The sequence below is a fragment of the Periplaneta americana genome, chromosome 4 (assembly GCF_040183065.1).
Source record: "Periplaneta americana isolate PAMFEO1 chromosome 4, P.americana_PAMFEO1_priV1, whole genome shotgun sequence".
NCBI classification, from domain to species: domain Eukaryota; kingdom Metazoa; phylum Arthropoda; class Insecta; order Blattodea; family Blattidae; genus Periplaneta; species Periplaneta americana.
This window is the reverse complement of record NC_091120.1, coordinates 72,172,927-72,192,699: the sequence shown is the minus strand read 5'-3', so window position 1 is coordinate 72,192,699 and position 19,773 is coordinate 72,172,927. Positions and strand designations below refer to the sequence as shown.

Sequence of the window (19,773 nt, the reverse complement as noted above, 5' to 3'; positions counted from 1 at the left end):
ACAAAATCTGACTTATTTATACAGGTAGCACATTGAATAGCAGTTAATATTTCTTATGATAGTGTTGAAGCATAAAAATATATATATCAGATACTTGCAATCATCCATGTCGACTTCACACCGGAATAAATAATCCACATTATTAATAATGTGGACGCCACTGATTTGATTTCTGAGTACTGTTTCTTTTATTTATAATTAACACAAAAAGTTATCTTTGAAACTTTCTTTTTTTGTCGGAGTGTAAACAAGTATTTCTTGCATAATATAGTTTTTTTTTTAAACTTCAGCGATACTCTTTAAATATTGTCCAATACTAAATTGATTAAATATCATTCCTGATATGATCTCTGCATATTTTAGCTTCTGTTCTTCATAGTATTTTCACCTCATTAGTTTCGTATATTTGTTTTGTTTTTTCTCTAGTTTGAGTAACGTACAGATCTTAGTGATGTAAAAATCCAGAGCCTTCTTCAGTTACAAGCCGGAGCATGGGTAGGTTTGGCAACTCTGAGTGGAGGCGGGAGATTCTAAAGTGATATTGATGTAATTGTGCTTGCTCATTGCTTTCGTTGTGTGTAACGTGTATTTTTTAAATATTACTTCATGCACAAATGTAAAATCAAGAGTCAGAGTAGTGATATAAATTAATATGGATTCGAAAATAGTGTTTTATTGCAATCAATTAGCTATATTTCAGAATACGGCGTAAGTAGGCTACTTACATACAAAGACTGCCACTTAAAATAATTACAAAAAAAACATGTTTTTATTGATAGTACAAAGGTAAATAAATAAATAAATAAATAAATAAATAAATAAATAAATAAATAAATAAATAAATAAATAAAAGGGTGTTTGAGAATAAGGTGCTTAGGAAAATATTTGGGGCTAAGCGGGATGAAGTTACAGGAGAATGGAGAAAGTTACACAACACAGAACTGCACGCATTGTATTCTTCACATGACATAATTAGGAACTTAAAATCCAGACGTTTGAGATGGGCAGGGCATGTAGCACGTATGGGCGAATCCAGAAATGCATATAGAGTGTTAGTTGGGAGACCGGAGGGAAAAAGACCTTTAGGGAGGCCGAGACGTAGATGGGAGGATAATATTAAAATGGATTTGAGGGAGGTGGGATATGATGATAGAGACTGTATTAATTTTGCACGGATAGGGACCGATGGCGGGCTTAAGTGAGGGCGGCAATGAATCTTCGGGTTCCTTAAAAGCCATTTGTAAGTAATAAATAAATAAATAAATAAATAAATAAATAAATAAATAAATAAATAAATAAATAAATAAATAAATAAATAAATAAGTAAGTAAATAAATAAATAAATAAATAAATAAATAAATAAATAAATAAATAAATAAATAAATAAATAAATAAATAAATAAATAAATAAGATATTCCTTGCACCGAAAATAATAAAATCACTAATGCAATAAAGACGTAAGTTCCTACGCAGTATTCATTAGTACAATTCAATTAACAAATTTGTGGCTAGCAAATTGACAATGTTTTGCGAATTTATGATGTTTCACCTGTAACGTGAAAAGTCTAGGATACATTTTAATATTATCTTATGTGATTATCTATCGCGCTTTTCTATAAATACCGTATTTCAGATGCCCAGGAAACCAGTTTTAGTTTGAACCTGGGAAGTCACTATAACAATACTGTTATCCTAAATTATTTGTTATAAACTTTTTAAGATATAATTTTAAATAATATAAACACATAAAACAAGCTAAGCATGTAAATTATGCAAATAAAATAAAAATGTAAATAGAGGAAACTATTCCGAATCTTCAACATAACTGTAACTTTTATGGGATCACAAAACAGCTGTTTACAATGAACTTGAAAATCAACGGCGTAACTTTATTGATATATCAGGCGAGACCCAACAATTTGGCTGGAACTCTGATACACCACAAATCACAAATAAGACTATAAAAATGTAGTTTATACAATATTTAATATTTGGAAGATTTGTCAATCATTTTGTCATTATTAATAACCGTAAAAATTTACAAAAACTGCAGCCATATTTTCATTTATTGTCTTATTTTTATTGCCAACGCGCACTTAGTTTATAATACATGAACAATTAACGTTTGGTGCGACCGCGAACATAATTTCATCGACACACACACTTATATTGTAACATTAATTTACATTGAAAATCGGCATTAGCACAAACACGTGTTCTGTGTGGTAGGCCTCCGGTTGACAGTTAATTACAGTGTTGCCGACGTATGGCTCCGGCTTGTAACTGAAGAAGGCTCTGAAAAATCACAACTTTTATCGGCTTGTGTAGAGGAAGTGGATCTATTTCCTGAAATGGGTGTTAGTTGTGCCTTAGCGAGTCTTTACTATTGAAGTTCACAGCGTGCAAGTCTGGACAAGATTTATTCTTGTGCATAAATATTATTGTGAACATACCTAACAACAATAATTATGTTTATAACACCGCCACCTCGAACTCATCCATGCACCCGATGACTGCTTATATTGCTTGCTCATCCAATGGTCAAACACGTAACATGAATAGAAAAAAAAATTGTTGCTAACTCGCAGCTTCTAATGGTGAGTGAATTCACTTGTAGGTATAGGTCATGTGCTTTATGTTTGTAATATGTAATAAAATATTACTTTGTTTCGCGACTCTAATAGCTTCTTCTTTCTCTTAGTTTATTTAATCCATTATATTCTTTGCTCTTGAAAGCACAAGAAAATCGGAAAACTTTTTCTGTGTGGGACTTTCTTAAATTACTAAGTAGAGGTTTCACGAATTTATCCTCAAAAGTTTCCGGCACATGTTTCTGATGGTTATTATTCCTAACACACTTCAATATGTCACACTGGCACAAAATATATAGAACTTTTTTTTTTCATAGTTTTGAGCAGAAAAACATAGTATATTTGGTGCTGCCAGTCACCATTTCAGAGAAAGCATTGTTAGAATGGTCTTATGATTAGGCAATAAACCAGCCATCGGATGCGTTCAAGCAGGCTTTGGTTTATAATTACTGGATGCTCTGGAATAGATGCACATATAGAATGTTTCAGGAGGAAAGGTCAATATTCATATGAAAATTTTTGCTCAAAATGATCGATACTACGATCTCTCAGATTAACCTTTGCTCCTGGGACACTCATTTTAAACTGTGGCACAAGGTTGGAACTCTTTTTTCTGAATGATAACACTGCACATTCTTCTTTTACCATTGTAAGGTTTACATTTAGAAGGACAAAATATCGATTAGTAGAAATCCAATAATGACTGACCCTGCCTATTACGTACACAATATTAACATAAATTATATTAATCGAGTTGAAAGAACTCTCGAGTTCTCATTATTACAATATTAGGCTATGGTTGCTGACCTTTCTGACTTCAAATCAGAGAAGATTCCCATTAACGATTATATAATTTACAGCAAAATTATCTGGTCTCGACTAATATCGATTCAAATAATACTAATTTTCAATTTGTGAGTTAATTACAGTAGGGCATCGATTATTCGAAATAATTGGGGACAGGGGGTGTTCGGATAACTGATTTTTCGGATAACCGATCATTTACGAAAACAAATTGTACCGGTATCATAGAAGCAGTATGAAACAAAGAAACAGTGATATTAAACACAAAACTGTACATACAGTATATATATTGTATCACACGTCTTACAAAAAACACAGAGAACTGATTAGCGTAGTTTGAAAAGTTCAAAATGATCATTAAAATAACCCATAGTTTAGTAAAAGAAGTCCAATTTTTTTTTGCTTCAGAGCTGAGTTTCGTTTTTTTTTTTTTTTTTTTTTTGCCGCTAAATCTTGCTTTATTTATAGCGTTAACAAAACTTCTACATCGCGCACATAAATTTGAATTTGTCGATGTTTCGGTTGATCAGTATTCGGATAATCGATGCTCTACTGTATGTGTGTTTTTTGTTTGTGTGTTTGTTTGTTTGTTTGTTTGCTTGTGTGTATGTGTATGTAAGCGAGTTTCTTTACACGAAGATTTATTTAAAATACTCTACTTTTTCATTCAGTGGAAATCACAGTTAATAGTAACATTTGTATTGTGTTGAGAAGTTGTTTCATTCGTCTTAGAAATAATAATAATTATTATTCTACTAATATAGACCTATAGCACCTAGACTCCAGGAAAAACTCAAAGAAATAGACCTTGAATCAATAGTCATATCTGACATGTTACCTAAAACGATGAGTCCGGCAAGGAAGAGGATGGCGGAATTGTAGAAGACTGACAGCGCCACTACGGAGATTGCAGCAAGTACCAAACTGACAAAGTGGTTCATTACGGCATACTTCACCCATCGCGCCTTGCTCTGGAAATCAACACAAGAGATTAAATATGTGTTAATTGTACTATGATTATTGTTATGATCAGATTTGTTACCCAAGAAAGGGATAGAAGTCTCAGTTATCGCTGTTTTTCAGCATGGTGTAGGCCACGCATTTCCAACTGCTGGCACTTTGACGTCACACGTCTCTGCTCTCAAGCTGCTTGAGTGGGTAAGCTAGGTAAAGAGCAAAGTGGAGGGAGTGCCAATGGAAGGGATGGAGATGTTTAAATAGCGGAGAGACAACATTACTCTTCCTCAAGTGCTCTACCAGCTCTGCTTCGAGAGGGGAAAAGCGCTCCGACGTCACAGGTTCGCCAGTTAGAAATAATTGATGTGGGCCTACGCAATAAAAACCCAACTACTTTATAATTGACAGCACAACCTTCGACTTACATGCTACACAGGTAATAACACAAAATATGTTGTTCGTGAATTCGCGAGTGCTTAGAGCCAAATTGAAACCTCACGTGATTTTACGTAAAAAGGCTTATTCGCGAATAGAATAATAAATAAATAATAAAACTAAAATAATAACGCACAGTTTTATTGAATAACCTAATGATTTACTTACATTTGTTAACAAAGAATATAAATACGAAAGATTGTTTGCTTTAAATTTCTGTTTGTTTAAATAAGGCAATAATTAATGCTTAAGCGCATTTTAAGTTTTATGACGAAGTTTTCTAACTGACGTTGAGCAGCATTTTAACCATATTACACCATATTTTTAACCATGCCAGTAATTTGTGCTAATTATGCATGCAAGTCTACATTAGTAATAGTCATTAAGTCTGTTATGAGAATGAGAATGTTGGTTACAGTGGCGTATTTACAAGCGAGAAGTACGTTCACCTTCTCAGGTAAAGCGGAGGCAATTTATGTACTGTAAAGGCTGGTTCGTAATAAACCGAGAACGGACACGACAACGAGAACGAGAACGGAAATAATGTTAAAATAAATGTATTTAAATGTGAGCATTCACAATAGTTAATTGTTAATGCTCGCATTTAAATACATTTATTTTAACAATATTTCCGTTCTCGTTCTCGTTGTCGTTTCCATTCCAGGTTTATTGTGAACCAGCCTTTAGCTTATATAAATGGAAGGCTATTTACATAATTTTTTGATCTGGGGAGACAATTTACCGTCTCCTAATGGATCTTATTTCCATTTCCGGCAAAGATGAAGTGTAAATTCCTTTAGATAGGAAGTAAATGCATTCCTTGCTTAGCTTTTGTTGTTTGCCTGGTCACATGGCAGAAAGTTGCGTTTGATAGAATGTTTTGATGGTACTACACCTTATCCGCTCCGAGAAGCAGCAGAACGTTTCCCAGCAAGTGCAGCAAACTGATGCACAAGCCGATGAATGATCCCATGTGGTGACCTGCAACACAAGTATAATTAGTCTGCTTTAAAATTGTGGGAAAGAAACTACTAGCTATGCCGCTGTGTTCTGGATGAAGTTATACTAGAACATTCTATGGATAAAAGCTACACAGTCTGTTCAGAAAGTTCTTAGACTGACTTCATTTTTGAAAATCAGAAGTCGATCTACTATGATGACCATTTACTTGAACTAGGTACTCTAGATTCCTCAGGAAGCCGTACACCACTTTCAAGGCTCTATCAACCCCTGGAAGACTATGATCATCATTTTCCGACAGCTTCAGCAGAGCAAAGACGAGAACTAATATGATTTTCGTAGTAGCAAGTTCGATGCTAATTCTGAACGAAGGTAAATACATGTGTTTCAATACAGGGGACTGCTGTCAAATATTGCTTTTGGGCTGCTATCTCCTTTCAAGGCAAAACATGTCACCCAACTCTCATCACATATGATAATTCAATTTCTTTCCAAATGAGAACTCGAACCGACGCTCATTCCGTAATGCTAGTCTAACACCTGACGCTTTAAACTCGCAAGTACGGCGAGGGACGCAGCAGAAGATTAGGGCGCCAATATGGTTGGATTTTGTAACACAAAGATGTTAAAGCGCCTGCACTGCGTGCTCTCAGGAACCCGCACAACATTTCCTTGAGAGCGATGATTGTACTTTATCTTATTAAAAAGTGAACCTAGTTGGATTTGTATTGCTTGCAGTATGAGCACGTAGTACAGACAATTTGGTATACCTGGTGTAATACTAGTGGCAGACTACAATCATTAATCGCGATTGTGGTTGTAGTGTGTCAACGTCCCGATCGCGATCAGGAGCTTAATCCTGTTTCCAGAACTAGATAATCGCGCTGAAGTACGGCTCAGTGGACGAGTTAGTGGGGTTTAAAAAGAGCGCGTCAGCTACTATGGCTATTTGCGCCCTTATCTAAAATTCTTAACAAAACAACAACGTAAACAGTATAATAAGCTGAACTCTAAAAGGATCTAAAAAAAACGCTGTCGAGGTAAAAACGAGATATACAAATGCAGTATCAACAGGGTGATGAATAAAAACCATAAATCATAAAAATCATAAAAGTGAGCAGTTCTCAGAAGCTAGGTAGTATTACAACGAACCAGTAAAACAAAAGCCACCAGAGTTAAATTATATTTCACAATTCAAAATAATAAAATTTAATAAAATATTAGGATGTAAAAGATCCGAAATGTCAATATATTTAAAGGAAACAATATAAGACAACAATATAACCTCCGGATGTAAATGGTCCGGAGGATAAGCGAAACGGGTCAATAAAAGAATAAATCACTCTGCCAAGTCCTGTATTCGATAAAAAATTTCAGAACTGTATTTGTACAATTAAAATCATTTCCAAGAACGTTACGTAGAGTCGACCGAATTGCTTATTGTAGACGGTCACGGTCATATTTCCTACAATGCAATAAAATATGTTAGACCTCAATTGGAACATTGTATATTTCACACTTCGGTTGAGGGTCGCTACGTAGGAGATGGCCATGTTCCAGTGGACGAAAGTAACATTTAGTAATCCTTAGTTTCGAATCACCTTGATATTTTGAAGTGTTCTATTATTTAGAAAGTCGTGATAGCTGCTGCTGTGGAATTTTCTTACCTCTTTCATTGTATTGAAAGAGAAAATAAAACAAAGTGAATGAAAAAATGACATTTGGCTACTATTAGAAGTATTGGAGAAATTTAATGCACATGCGACAATAGTAAAAAGAAATACATTAACAAATTGCAGACATATTATTCATATATGCTATGGAGAGCAACAGAAGACTACTGAAAGGTGTTTCATTTCAATAAATATTGGATTAATTGATTTCTATTGCAGATTTTTAATTTCGTCTCCATTACGATGATGTCGTTGAGGTTAGAGTTTATTTAAAAATGTGTTTTATTACAAAATAATATAAATAGTAGACCTAATGATATAAATTATATAGATTATAAAATCTCTTTCCAAAATAATATAAATACTAATGGTAGACTACAAATTGTATCAGTTTATTTTATAAAATCTCTAAATATTTCAACAAATAAATTTCCAATCAAGCTGCAAGAAACGACAAAAACAATGGAAAGGAAAAGGAATGATCAAACCTAGAAAGAGAGTATGAACTTCAGATGTACAGGATGGAAACAAACATAAAGGTATGTACATAGAGAAAATTGTTTCCTCTGTGATAATTTAGCTGTTGGCCAAATGAGATCAAGCGCGACGTAGCGTTTCATCATATTTTCGGTAATCACGATCGGAGATAATCGCGATTAGCGACTGTAATCTGTCACTAGCACAACAGATAATCTAGCTGAAGTCGGTTATATGTATTTACAGAAGAAAAGTTAAGAATCGGGAAGTCTAGTAGAAAAATTTAAGCCAAAGCTCACACAGGACAAATGGAGTTCATGACGATGATGACAAAGAAGAAGAAGAAGAAGAAGAAGAAGAAGATAATAATGGTGACGAAATTTTGCATTAATGTAGTAGGAATAAGTACTTTTGAATGATTCCAGTGATGAACTTGCAATAGAACTGCGTTTTTTAATTACACTGTATGCCATGAATATGGTAGACTAAGTAATGTTAGATGTGTTTCATCTAAAAAAAATATTTTCTTTGTATTTTAAATTCCTTTTCATAGAAGCATTTGTTTACTTGGTGTTCTCTTTGTGTATTGAGATATTTTAGGTGCAGATGAGGTACCGGTATTTAAAATTAAAAATTGTCTGCAGTGTAATTAATTTTCATTGCCTAGATTATTAAAGCTACTTATTCTTATACGTCATCGTCGTCGTCGTCATCATCATCATCATCATCATCATCATCATCAATCATCAGCTTCAGGGCTTAAGCCGTAACTGGCTCGTTCCGGTCTCATGAATTACAACTGTTGTATCCATCTTCTTCTCTGTCTGCCAAATTTATAATTTATAATTTAAAATTAATTTTGGAATGCGGTCATCTTCCATCCGTTCTAGATGTTCCGTCCAATCGTTCCTATATTGAGATATTTTTTCTGTTAATTTGAATATTTTGAGTTCTTTTCGAATGTCATCATTTCTTTTCCTAATTCTTATACATGATATATTAATTTGTATTTGTTTGTACCATTGAAACAACTTGCTCATCCTTAATACTTCGTCATGTGTTGTGGTAACGCTGGTTTCTGGTGCACGAAATTTACTCCTCGTTTGAGTCTTGCACAGTGTTGAAATACATAAATCTCTCTCTTAGGCAGAGGTCTGGTGTCATGCTGACTCCAAATGATGAGAGGTTCGCGAGTATGCGTCTAATATACGGTTAATTTCAAAAATGGACTAAAGAGTATGAAAATCCGGTAGATACGTTATTGCTGTTATTATCATCATTATTATTATTGTTATTATTATTATTATTATTATTATTATTGTCATCAATATCATCATCATCATCATTACCATCGTTGAACTTAAATTCTCCTCTTACTATGCCAGTTTGTTTCATGGGCTGTGTCAATTATTTATGTGCAGTAAATTTCTAGCCAATATTTGGGAATGATCATGTAGAAAGTTCAGTAAAAGGTCGCAGCGATATGGGAATTGTTATTTATGAATGTTGTGAATATTGTGATTTTTATTAAGGTCAAATGGACGAACACCTTCCCTGGAATTTCTTTAGATTTACATGTGCAAAGGAAAACTGTGCGTAAGTTCCTTCAGTTGTTTGTGAATTTGTTTATAAATCCCCGTGGCGACTAGACAGCACTATTGCCAAGCCGTACCAAGTGCGTCGAGGTTTCTAGCCGATATTGATTTTGCGTCCCTCGACGAACACGAGGCGCCTGTTGGTTGTGGCGTAGCTAATTGTCACAGAACCATGCTTGCAAGGAACATCGTATTAATTTGTGTTGGTATATCTTTGCTCCTAATGCTCTATTAACCACACAGTTACTATATTGGTTTTCCGCTTTGAGTCGATAAAACAGTCTAACTCAGTAGAGTCTGCAGAGTTTACACACGGAAAGAGAAGTGAACAAATTTAATGTCCGTGATTTCTCGTGGAAAATATCTTGTCTAAGAACTTAATTTCGCAGACAATTCAATAAAACCTATTTTGCCAGACGTGTGTTAAAATCTCTCTGTGCAGCAATCAGTTCGTCTGTTGTATAACATTTTTTCTGTTTAAATTATAATCAAACATTTCATATTAGTCGTATTTTATAGCCACCGGCATAGCTCAGAAAATAGATGTGCTTGTTACTGGTTCGGACTTTCGCTCGGGCGTGGGTTCGATGTCAGCTTGGGCTGGTTACCTGGTTGGGTTTTTGACGTAGAACTAAGTGTTTGTATTCCGAACGGAATGTCGCAAACCGCTCGGTAATGACATCCAAAAAAGTGTTACATTGAAGCCGCTTTTGACCTATCACTAAACATCCGCACAAAACCGATCGGACCTACAAGGCTGGCGAAACAAATGGGGAAAACATGCCTCGAAAACAGCGTTTATGCGATCATTTATGAGCATAATTCCGTGAAATCTAAGCCGGTGCAAGTTTTTGACATGTTGATCAATCCAGTGCGACAAGATTGACTAAATAATTGAAAAATAAATGATTTGCGGTAAACTAAACTCTCAATTTTCATAAAGTGCCGTAGTTTTGGAAATTTGTCAACTTTAAAATGTCTCGAAATTCAAATGTTGATAGAATGCAAAATTGGAAACAAGCAGAACATCAGAAAAGAACATCCAAATACAACTCAAACAAGCCCAAGACTACCACTGCTGAATACAAGAGACGACAGAGAGCTCAAGAGAGTGGTGGCATACGCGAGCTTCGTGAACCCAGTGGCTATAGAACGGCGAGACGTATCATCGCAGCTGTCTACATTGGCTCAAACAGTGAATCCGAGCACTGTCGGTCTGTAAGCGTATGAGTACTTTGTATTCCGTAAACCATTGATTCATTCAGTAAGCGAAGTTAATTCAGAACATTTATTTCTTCAATTTCGCCCAGAACCACCCTCGATGACAAACGTATTTCTACGTCCATAAACTCTCTGGCTGACTTCACTATGAGACATTGCTATTTTTCCGGGGTTTTTCGTAACTTTTAGTCGACTGTGGGTAATCCCATGACGAATTCTCGGCCTCATGTCTCCAAATACATCTCGATATCACCAATTCCATAGATGCTAAATGACTTAGAGGTTGAAACAGCGTTGTTAAATAACTAATAAAAATTAGTTGGCTCAGACGGTAGCGTTTGAGACTGATACCCAGACGGTTCCGGGTTCAAACCTCGTCGCTGACAAATCTTACTGGAGTTTTTTTTATAGTTTTCCAGAGTCACAAAGGCAAATGCCAGATGGAAAATTTACTTGTCATGATTCATCACCGCATCAATAACCAATATCATAAATATTAATCAAAATCTATAATCAGTTACATGAACGCAAAGCAATCAACAACATACAATAGAAACAGGAACTCAACAGCAGTAAAAACGGCCTACTGATATATCCACAGATTCTAAACACGTAATATGACCCAGATGTTAAAGCGGGTATAAATAAACTTAAAAAATAAAAGTACTCGTATTTTAGATACTGCTGTAGAAATTTAAGGCAATAAACAAATATTTTAAATCGCCCTTTACCATGTGGTAACATAATATTGACTAACATTAGGATATTTCATATTTGGAATGGAATGGAATTTAATTGAGGGGGGCACGGATGGCCCAGCACTGCGACCTATTGAGATCTATTGCGCTAATCCTCGATATGGAATGAGTTGCATGCCACAGATCCCCTACGCGCACGGCCCTGACCACATGACTCCCTTAAAAACCGGTCCCTACAGTCGACAGAATCCATATACCATTCCTGCTTCGGCAAATTCCTCCAAGGCCCCCCTGTCGGTCCGAGGTGAAACTCCTCCCCCGAGTAGGTCCGCCTCGGGTGCCATTGCAGAAGCCATTCAACGTCGCTTAACTACATTCCACGGAGGCCAGTCGAGAGAATCAGAAGCTTCGGGAGGCCGACTGTAGAGTGATCTGAAAAACCAGAAACGGGTTGATGAGGAAAGGATGATGGGAGAGGAAAGGAATTGGCGAAGATGAGCGGGGTTCCAATCGCCTAATAAAGTTACCTGTCCATAGGAGTGAGGGGAAAAAAAGCGAAAAAACCTCACCCAAGCAAGTTGTCCTGACCGGGAATCGAACCCGGGACCGCTGGGTTCGGAGTTAGACTCGCTAACCTCTCAGCTACAACGGTGGACGTATTTCAGATTTACTTTATTATTTTTAATTGGCTATTTTACGACGCTTTATTAACTGCTAAGGTTTTCTAGCTTCTGAATGAGGTGAAGGTGATAATGCCAGCCAGCGTCGAAAGTTACCCAGAATTTTCTCTTCACGAGTTGAGGGAAAACCCCGGAAAAAATCTCAATGAGGTAACTTTTCCCAACCAGGATTTGAACCAGGACCCTCTCGTTTCACGGTCAGGCATGTTAACCGTTACTCCATAGCGTGGACTGTAGTAATTTTAAATAGCCTACTGGAAACTAGTATTAGTATGTAAAGTTTCCACGCCGACATTTATGTACGTTGTAGATACAATTTCCTGTCTGTGCAAGATGAAATCTGTAGTGAACAGAAGCAATTTTATCCAATGTAAGAATAGAATATTTTAAGGATACACGAGTGTTTTAAACAATACATGAGTTAATAAAAAAAGGAGGAAACTGAAATAGAAAAATCCTGTCTAAGCCTGGATAAAGCAATAATCTTTCTTAAATTATCCATTTCCCAGCTTGACTCTAAATTCAGGATCAACGGCAGATGGCTCCGGCGCGGATCGGGAGGTAGCTTAGTTACCTACTAACCCGAGGCTGCGCACTGGTGTGGGATCGATCGAATTCCTCTCGGGCTGATTTCCTGGTTGGGTTTCTTCCGAGTTTTTTCGTAACTGTAAGGAAGAGATGGACGGATGCTGTCTTACTGGCGACGAGCGGTCGGAGTGGCTGCGGGCAAACCGCTATGCAAGGATTTGTGACTTCACACTCCAGTGTGACTCGCAAAGCTGTATCGGCAGCACATCATGACGTAGCCTATTGCAGTGTTAGTTACAAACGGAGGTCTTCGAAACAGATATTTTTTCGAAACAAATGGGGAGAAAGTCTACCTGTTTCTGGAAACTGGTGGTGGCTGACAATATTTTTAATTTGTGTCGGGATGCTTTCTTTTCTCTTCATCTTTTTCTTCTCTTCACAACTTACTGGAACAAAATATGTTCATTACCAACTGTTTTGTTTTACTACCTATTTGGTGCATCCTAATTCGGTTTAATTTAACGTACCGTACTATGTCTTAATAATTACTTAATAAATACATCTTGATTACACATTTTTAACACTTGTATCATTAATGACTTGGTGGATTTGTTATATAAACAACTTTTCTGTGTTAACCACTTCCCTTATTATCCCGAGTTAACTCGGGTTGCTAACATGTGTCAAAATTTATTAACCCGAGTTAACTCGCTTGAGTCCCATTGTCTATTTCATAGTGATTTTTTTAAGTATGTAAGAAAATTATTGATGTACAGTGATTCTGCAATATTAAATTACCTCTTTACGAAAATAAAAAAAAATATGACACTTTTTTTTCACAAAACTGGTAAAATGTATAGTAAGGGAAGAGGTTAACTTGAAAGTTAGTTAATAACTAGATTAGGCTTGATATCCGTCTTTGACTTTGCTTTAGAATATGTCATTAGGAAAGTCCAGGATAACAGAGAGGGTCTGGAATTGAAAGGATTACATCAGCTGTTTGTTTATGCGGATGACGTGAATATGTTAGGAGTAAATTCACAAACGATTAGGAAAAACACAGGAATTTTACTTGAAACAAGTAAATAAATGGGTTTTGAAGGAAATCACGAAAAGACAAAGTATATGATTATGTCTCGTGACCAGAACGTAGTACGAAATGGAAATATAAAAATTTGAAATTTATCCTTTGAAGAGGTGGAAAAATTGAAATATCTTGCACCAACAGCAACAAATATAAATTACACTCGAGAGGAAATTAAAGGCAGAATAAAATGATATCGGAAATGCCTGTTATTATTCGGGTGAGAAGCTTTTGTTATCCAGTCTCCTCTCAAAAAAGCTAAAAGTTAGAATTTATAAAACAGTTAGTCTATATTACCGATTGTTCTGTATGGTTGTGAAACTTGGATCTCACTTTGAGAAAGAAACAGAGGATAAGGCTGTTTGAGAATAAGGTGCATAGGAACATATTTGGGGCTAAGAGGGATGAAGTTACAGGAGAATGGAGAACGTTACACAACTCAGAACTGCACGCATTATATTTTCACCTGACATAATTATGAACATTAAGTCCAGACGTTTGAGATCGGTAGAGCATGTAGCACGTATCTGGGTGAATCCGGAAATGCATATATAGTTGGGAGGCCGGAGAAAAAAAAAAGCGTTTTTGGAAACCGAGACGTAGATGAGAGGATAATATTGAAATATATTTGGAGGAGGTGGGATATGATGGCAGGGACTGGATTAATCTTGCACAGGATAGGGACTAATTTCGGGCTTATGTGAAGGCGGAAATGAACTTCTGGGTTCTCTAAAAGCCATTTGTAAATAAGTATTTAACGACGCTGTATCAGCTATTCCCGTAGGTGCAAATGGTAATAGCAAAATAATATTTTGGCGATATGAGACCAAGATTTGCCAGATTGTTTGACATTCGTTTTACAATTGGCGAAGACTTAGAATAAAAAATAAACTTGGATCACTTGCTACTACTACACGCCCAAATATGAAACAAGGAGTGCATGCCTGCAGGATAAATATATAAATAAAGCCTAAGAACGCGTTTTCAAGAGAGGAATTCCTATCTCAGTGACCACTCTAGCAAACACAATAATCTACATCAAATTTTGATAATTGTTTTGAATCACCTTCTGAACTGTAGTTCATCACTAGGGAGCGGCACAATATAAAGAAACTTTCGCCAGAATATGAAATTTATTTTGGAAAAATATGAAAATATGTAATAAATATAAATATTAAATTATATTTTTTTTCCTAAATCATTTGGAGAAAGTTCACATAATTATTTACAAAATAATAATTAAGAAACTACCATTTTCGTCTATATTTAATAAGCTACCAAATAAAATATTATAAATCTGCATAATTAAACAGATTTCAGCATCATCAAATCCTTACCCGAATGCAAGAACTGGATAATTCAATTCTTTTTACTACGAAGAGAACAAAAAACTGTTCTTATATTGATTGGACTTAATATTGGTTACAATGCAACACAAGTAACTTTTCTACATTTTCTTCCAGTACCTTATACTTTTAGTCAGTTAACATTCTTTTGTACGATAAAAAACCGTGAAATTGCAAAGAGAGGAGAAATTAAGTGAATAGCAAAATTGATAGTTGAAACCCGCTTAATTCATTAATATACACGTATGTAAGTAGACACTGAAAATACTTTCACAGAATCTGAAATAATGAGTAAAGGTGGAATAACTACCCACCATATAATTATTTTGTTTTGGCCTCTCGAACTCATTGACGCTACGAGTTCAGTGATTTTAAACGAGGATTTGGAGATTCCACTGGTAATTATAGAAATGTTAAGATATTCATGAAATTTGAAAATTTTAGCAGAATATTATTAAATGTGACAATTTTTGGCATTAATAATTATATTCTATACATCGTGAATGGCGAGTTCCTTGTTCCCATACCTCTAGCAGAAATGGTGTAGAATGAGAAATGTTATATGTATTTTACCTGTGAACGTATCTTACCTGTCGTCTCGTCCGCCAAATCAGTGCTGTAAGCGATCACCTGTCCTCCATCTGTCAGCTGTAACAAGAATAATAATATTTCTATTCTTATCCAAAGGATAAAAATGTCCTTTGATATTGATTTTGTGATCTTATTGCATTTGGCATGCCGTTTTCGTATGTGTGGAGACAATTGTACTAAGCTTCGTCTCAAATAAAAAAGTATATGATATGCATCAATTTCTCCGTCGTGAATCTGAGTTAAGATCCAGTTACTAAAATTTAGTCTTATGACACAGTCATTAGGTCGTAGTTCATCTACAAGTGTTATTTTGTAATGTTATAACTTTAAGAGTTTCATGGCTCTAAATGCATACGTTTTGGAAATTCCGATATCTTACTCAAGTTTGCATATTGACTTTCTGGGAGAGCGTTCCAGTACTTTGGTCACATTGACACATATTCAGAAGTTACAGTACATGCATGAGTCATTGCCTCCAGTGAACTCCTTATGAATCACGGTTGCGGAGGATATGAAAATCATTGCATTCATGGGAATTGTATCTTTATGACCGACGTTGAAAGCCAGCACTCTAGTTAAAATTCCACATTATAGGGCATTTCCAGGTTGATGGATGTAGTGCCATGAAGTTTAGTTTAATTTAGTTTACAATTCATGTTGGAAAATATTCAGCTAAGCCTCGTGTTAATAACAAATATCAAATATGATTAATTATTATTTAGTCAATATGGCTTAAGCACTGCATTACATATGAAATAAAAACATATGAGAAAATATATTGATGTGTTACATCCTATTTAATCTTGATACAAACGTTTTCGCCTCTAATGGGGCATTTTCAGGTACAAATATAAGTATCATCTAAAATCAATTACAATACAAGCTTACATTTAAAACTACCTTGACTAGAATAAAGTATGACATGGTGACTATATTATCTAATCAACATTAATTGTCCTGTCAAAATTAAAAATGAATTCACTTTAAAACAATATGAATGTGCTTAGCCATGCTAAGTAGATCCCTTGTGTGGTGTCTCAGATATATTGCGTTGTCAATGAAATCAATATAATACTAAAACTATACAAATTAAAATCTAATATTATCAAATGTGGAGTCAGCGACTATAAAGTATGTGTAGCTAATTTCGTGGAGCAATTGGAATTCTCGTAAAATATTCAATGCCCTCGTATCTGAAAACAAACATATATCTGTGCTAGGTGAAATAGAGATTATTATGAAAGGTCATTTGAAGGTATGAAATTACTTACGTCATGCGAGTCTAATTATCGTACACGAGTTGTTGAACAGAAGGGATGTGTTTTTGCCCGTAATCGGTCTAAACTGCAAACCGATGACAAGTTGTTTTATTCATGTTAATCTGTAACATATGTTTTTAAATTATAATATGAAAGATTTGAAAAGGATGGTCAAAAGAATGTCTAAAAAATTACTTACGTGATTTCATTGACAACGCAATATATCTGAGACACCACACAAGGGATCTACTTAGCATGGCTAAGCACATTCATATTGTTTTAAAATGAATTCATTTTTAATTTTGACAGGACAATTAATGTTGATTAGATAACATAGTCACCATGTCATACTTTATTTTAGTCAAGGTAGTTTTAAATGTAAGCTTGTATTGTAATTGATTTTAGATGATACTTATATTTGTACCTGAAGATGCCCCATTAGAGGCGAAAACGTTTGTATCAAGATTAAATAGGATGTAACACATCAATATATTTTCTCATATGTTTTTATTTCATATGTAATGCAATGCTTAAGCCATATTGACTGAATAATAATTAATCATATTTTGATATTTGTTATTAATTTAGTTTAGTTTAGTTTATTTACGTTGACATAGTCGTTTTTGGTAGTGTAATAGTTACCGATTTTGTTTCTGAGCCCAAAAATCGCGAATTCAATTACGGCTAAGGGTAATGAGTATAATATAATAAAGAAATTGTAAATATGACTGTCATTGAATGAGGAAGTAAAACTGTTAGTCTCACATAACATATTTATAGCTTTAAAAATGCATTTTCTCCTGAGTACAGACAAATAAAGGGCGGCCAGGTAGCTCAGTTGGTAGAGCAGCTGGCTACGGACTGGTAGGTCCGAGGTTCAATCCCAGGTGGTGACAGGATTTTTTGTCGTTGCCAAACCTTCAGAACGGCCCCGAGGTTCACTCAGCCTCCTATAAAATTGAGTACGGGGTCTTTTCCGGAGGTAAAAGGCGGTCAGAGCGTGCTGCCGACCACACCACCTCATTCTAGTGCCGAGGTCATGGAAAGCATGGGCTCTACCTCCATGCCTCCCAAGTGCCTTCATGGCATGTTACAGGGATACCTTTACCTTTTTTTTTTACAGACAAATAAAGGTGAAATTCTACGTCTAGGTCCGGTATTATCGTTTTCTCAAACCTTGGTAACAGCTGTGATTTGGCTAAAGCACTTGACTGCATAGATCACAACTTATTTATAAACAGATTAAAGCTTTGTGGTATTAAAGAATCTTCGTCGAATATATAGTTGGGCCTACAACTTTCAATAACAACGGTTTTTCTTTGAATAACGAATCATTATTTCTTCTCTAAGGAACACAAGAAAGTCTTACCTTGGTGTCTTCTAAGAATAAATTTTACCACTTTTACTATTGCTGTAAACAGTGCTATTTATTTTACCTGTATTATTTCTTCCTTTAAACCGCAAGTTTGTCGCACAGGAAAGAGCCGCAATGCCGCCAGTTTAATATATCTATACGTGTGTGCCCTGATCTTGATGATATTAATGACTAAGTACAGATATTATTTTGTGTAATAGTGGTGAGTTTTTCAATTATAAGCAAGGGTTTATCTTCCTCTTGCAGACAATACCATAGTGCTTAAAAAAAAAAAAGTCAATTCTTCGCAGTCTTCTACATGTAAATAACAGAGCAAGGTGGTTCATGCGGTTCAAATCCCCGAACCGGCCAACCAACCTGACTGTGGGTTTTCCGTAGTTTTCCACATTTACTTAGGGAAATGCAGTGTTTGAATTTTCATTGCCACGCTCTATATACCTTTCTCTTTCCTGTACAAAAAGAATTTAAATTTCATATCATATTATATTATTTATCGTCATCATCTCATTCCATAGGTATATGAACTTAAGGCGGAGTGGTGTAAGGGACCCATTGGGTGAGTGGGTGAGGGGTCTCATGCGGCCGGTGGGCTGGTACACCATTCTCATTCAGCCCATAATTTAAGCTGCACATTAGGCTACTGTCGAACCGACATGCTGAAGGGTCGTCCTTAACCCGCCCCTAACCACTCAGAATTACTACTACCATGTAAATATGTTCAATTATATAGTGGTACGAAATTAAAATTCTGAATGGGGCCAATTAAATTGACATTCTTGGAAAAAAGCCTACCTGTCAAGCTCTAAGTAGGCTATTTAAACAAACACAGCAATTATGACTGCATTTTCGCTATTTGTTTCATATAGTTTCATAGGATTAACTAATTATCTAATTTAATGTACAAAATTAGTTTTAAGGTTAGTAATGTCCACGTCCGGAAGCACGTGAGCCACCTGTTGTCCCGTAACAACAGGTGAAAACGCTCGTACAACGGCGGAGACTCCATTTCCGCGTGTCAGCTGACGCCGGGTCGTATCGATCCGGTATCCATGGCAACGCCACATTGTGCACTTTGATAGGCGGGTCGACCTCGGGATCTAATTACATGACTCTGATTGAAATACAGTGCAGTAACCTCGTTATGTTGCTGTAATTTTTCGCCGCTAACTGCTCGTTATATACTGAACCAATTTTACAACACCCGTTATCAATACAAAACACATTTTTAAGGTTTAGAAATACTGACATCGGGGGGTTAAATACTTGAAAACCTTCTCTCGCTACATTTCGTGTTTGTGCTAGAAGAACAGGTAAATATAGTCTTGCTTGGAGCAAACGTTGTAGAGCAACCAAATCCAACAGGCTCTTTCAAGAGCTACGCATTCTATGTCACGTTCATACCATCTCTTAGATTTGATGGGAAAGACTTTCTTCGCTTGCTGAGGATTAAGTATTCAAAACATCCTCAGTCAGAGACGGATTGTAGTAACTGGCAGAA

At 35.6% G+C, this 19,773-nt stretch overlaps 1 protein-coding gene across 1 annotated transcript in view; it reads right to left on the bottom strand.

Moving 5' to 3' along the window:
• Positions 1–19,773, bottom strand: part of LOC138697910 (lysosomal-associated transmembrane protein 4B-like) — a 36,951-nt gene that overhangs the window by 10,735 nt on the left and 6,443 nt on the right. The window contains exons 3-5 of the mRNA XM_069823499.1: positions 15,641–15,698; positions 5,684–5,769; positions 4,235–4,367 (exon numbers count right to left, since the gene is read on the bottom strand). Of these exons, the coding sequence (XP_069679600.1) occupies positions 4,235–4,367; positions 5,684–5,769; positions 15,641–15,698 (277 nt within the window). The remainder of the gene's footprint in view (positions 1–4,234; positions 4,368–5,683; positions 5,770–15,640; positions 15,699–19,773) is intronic.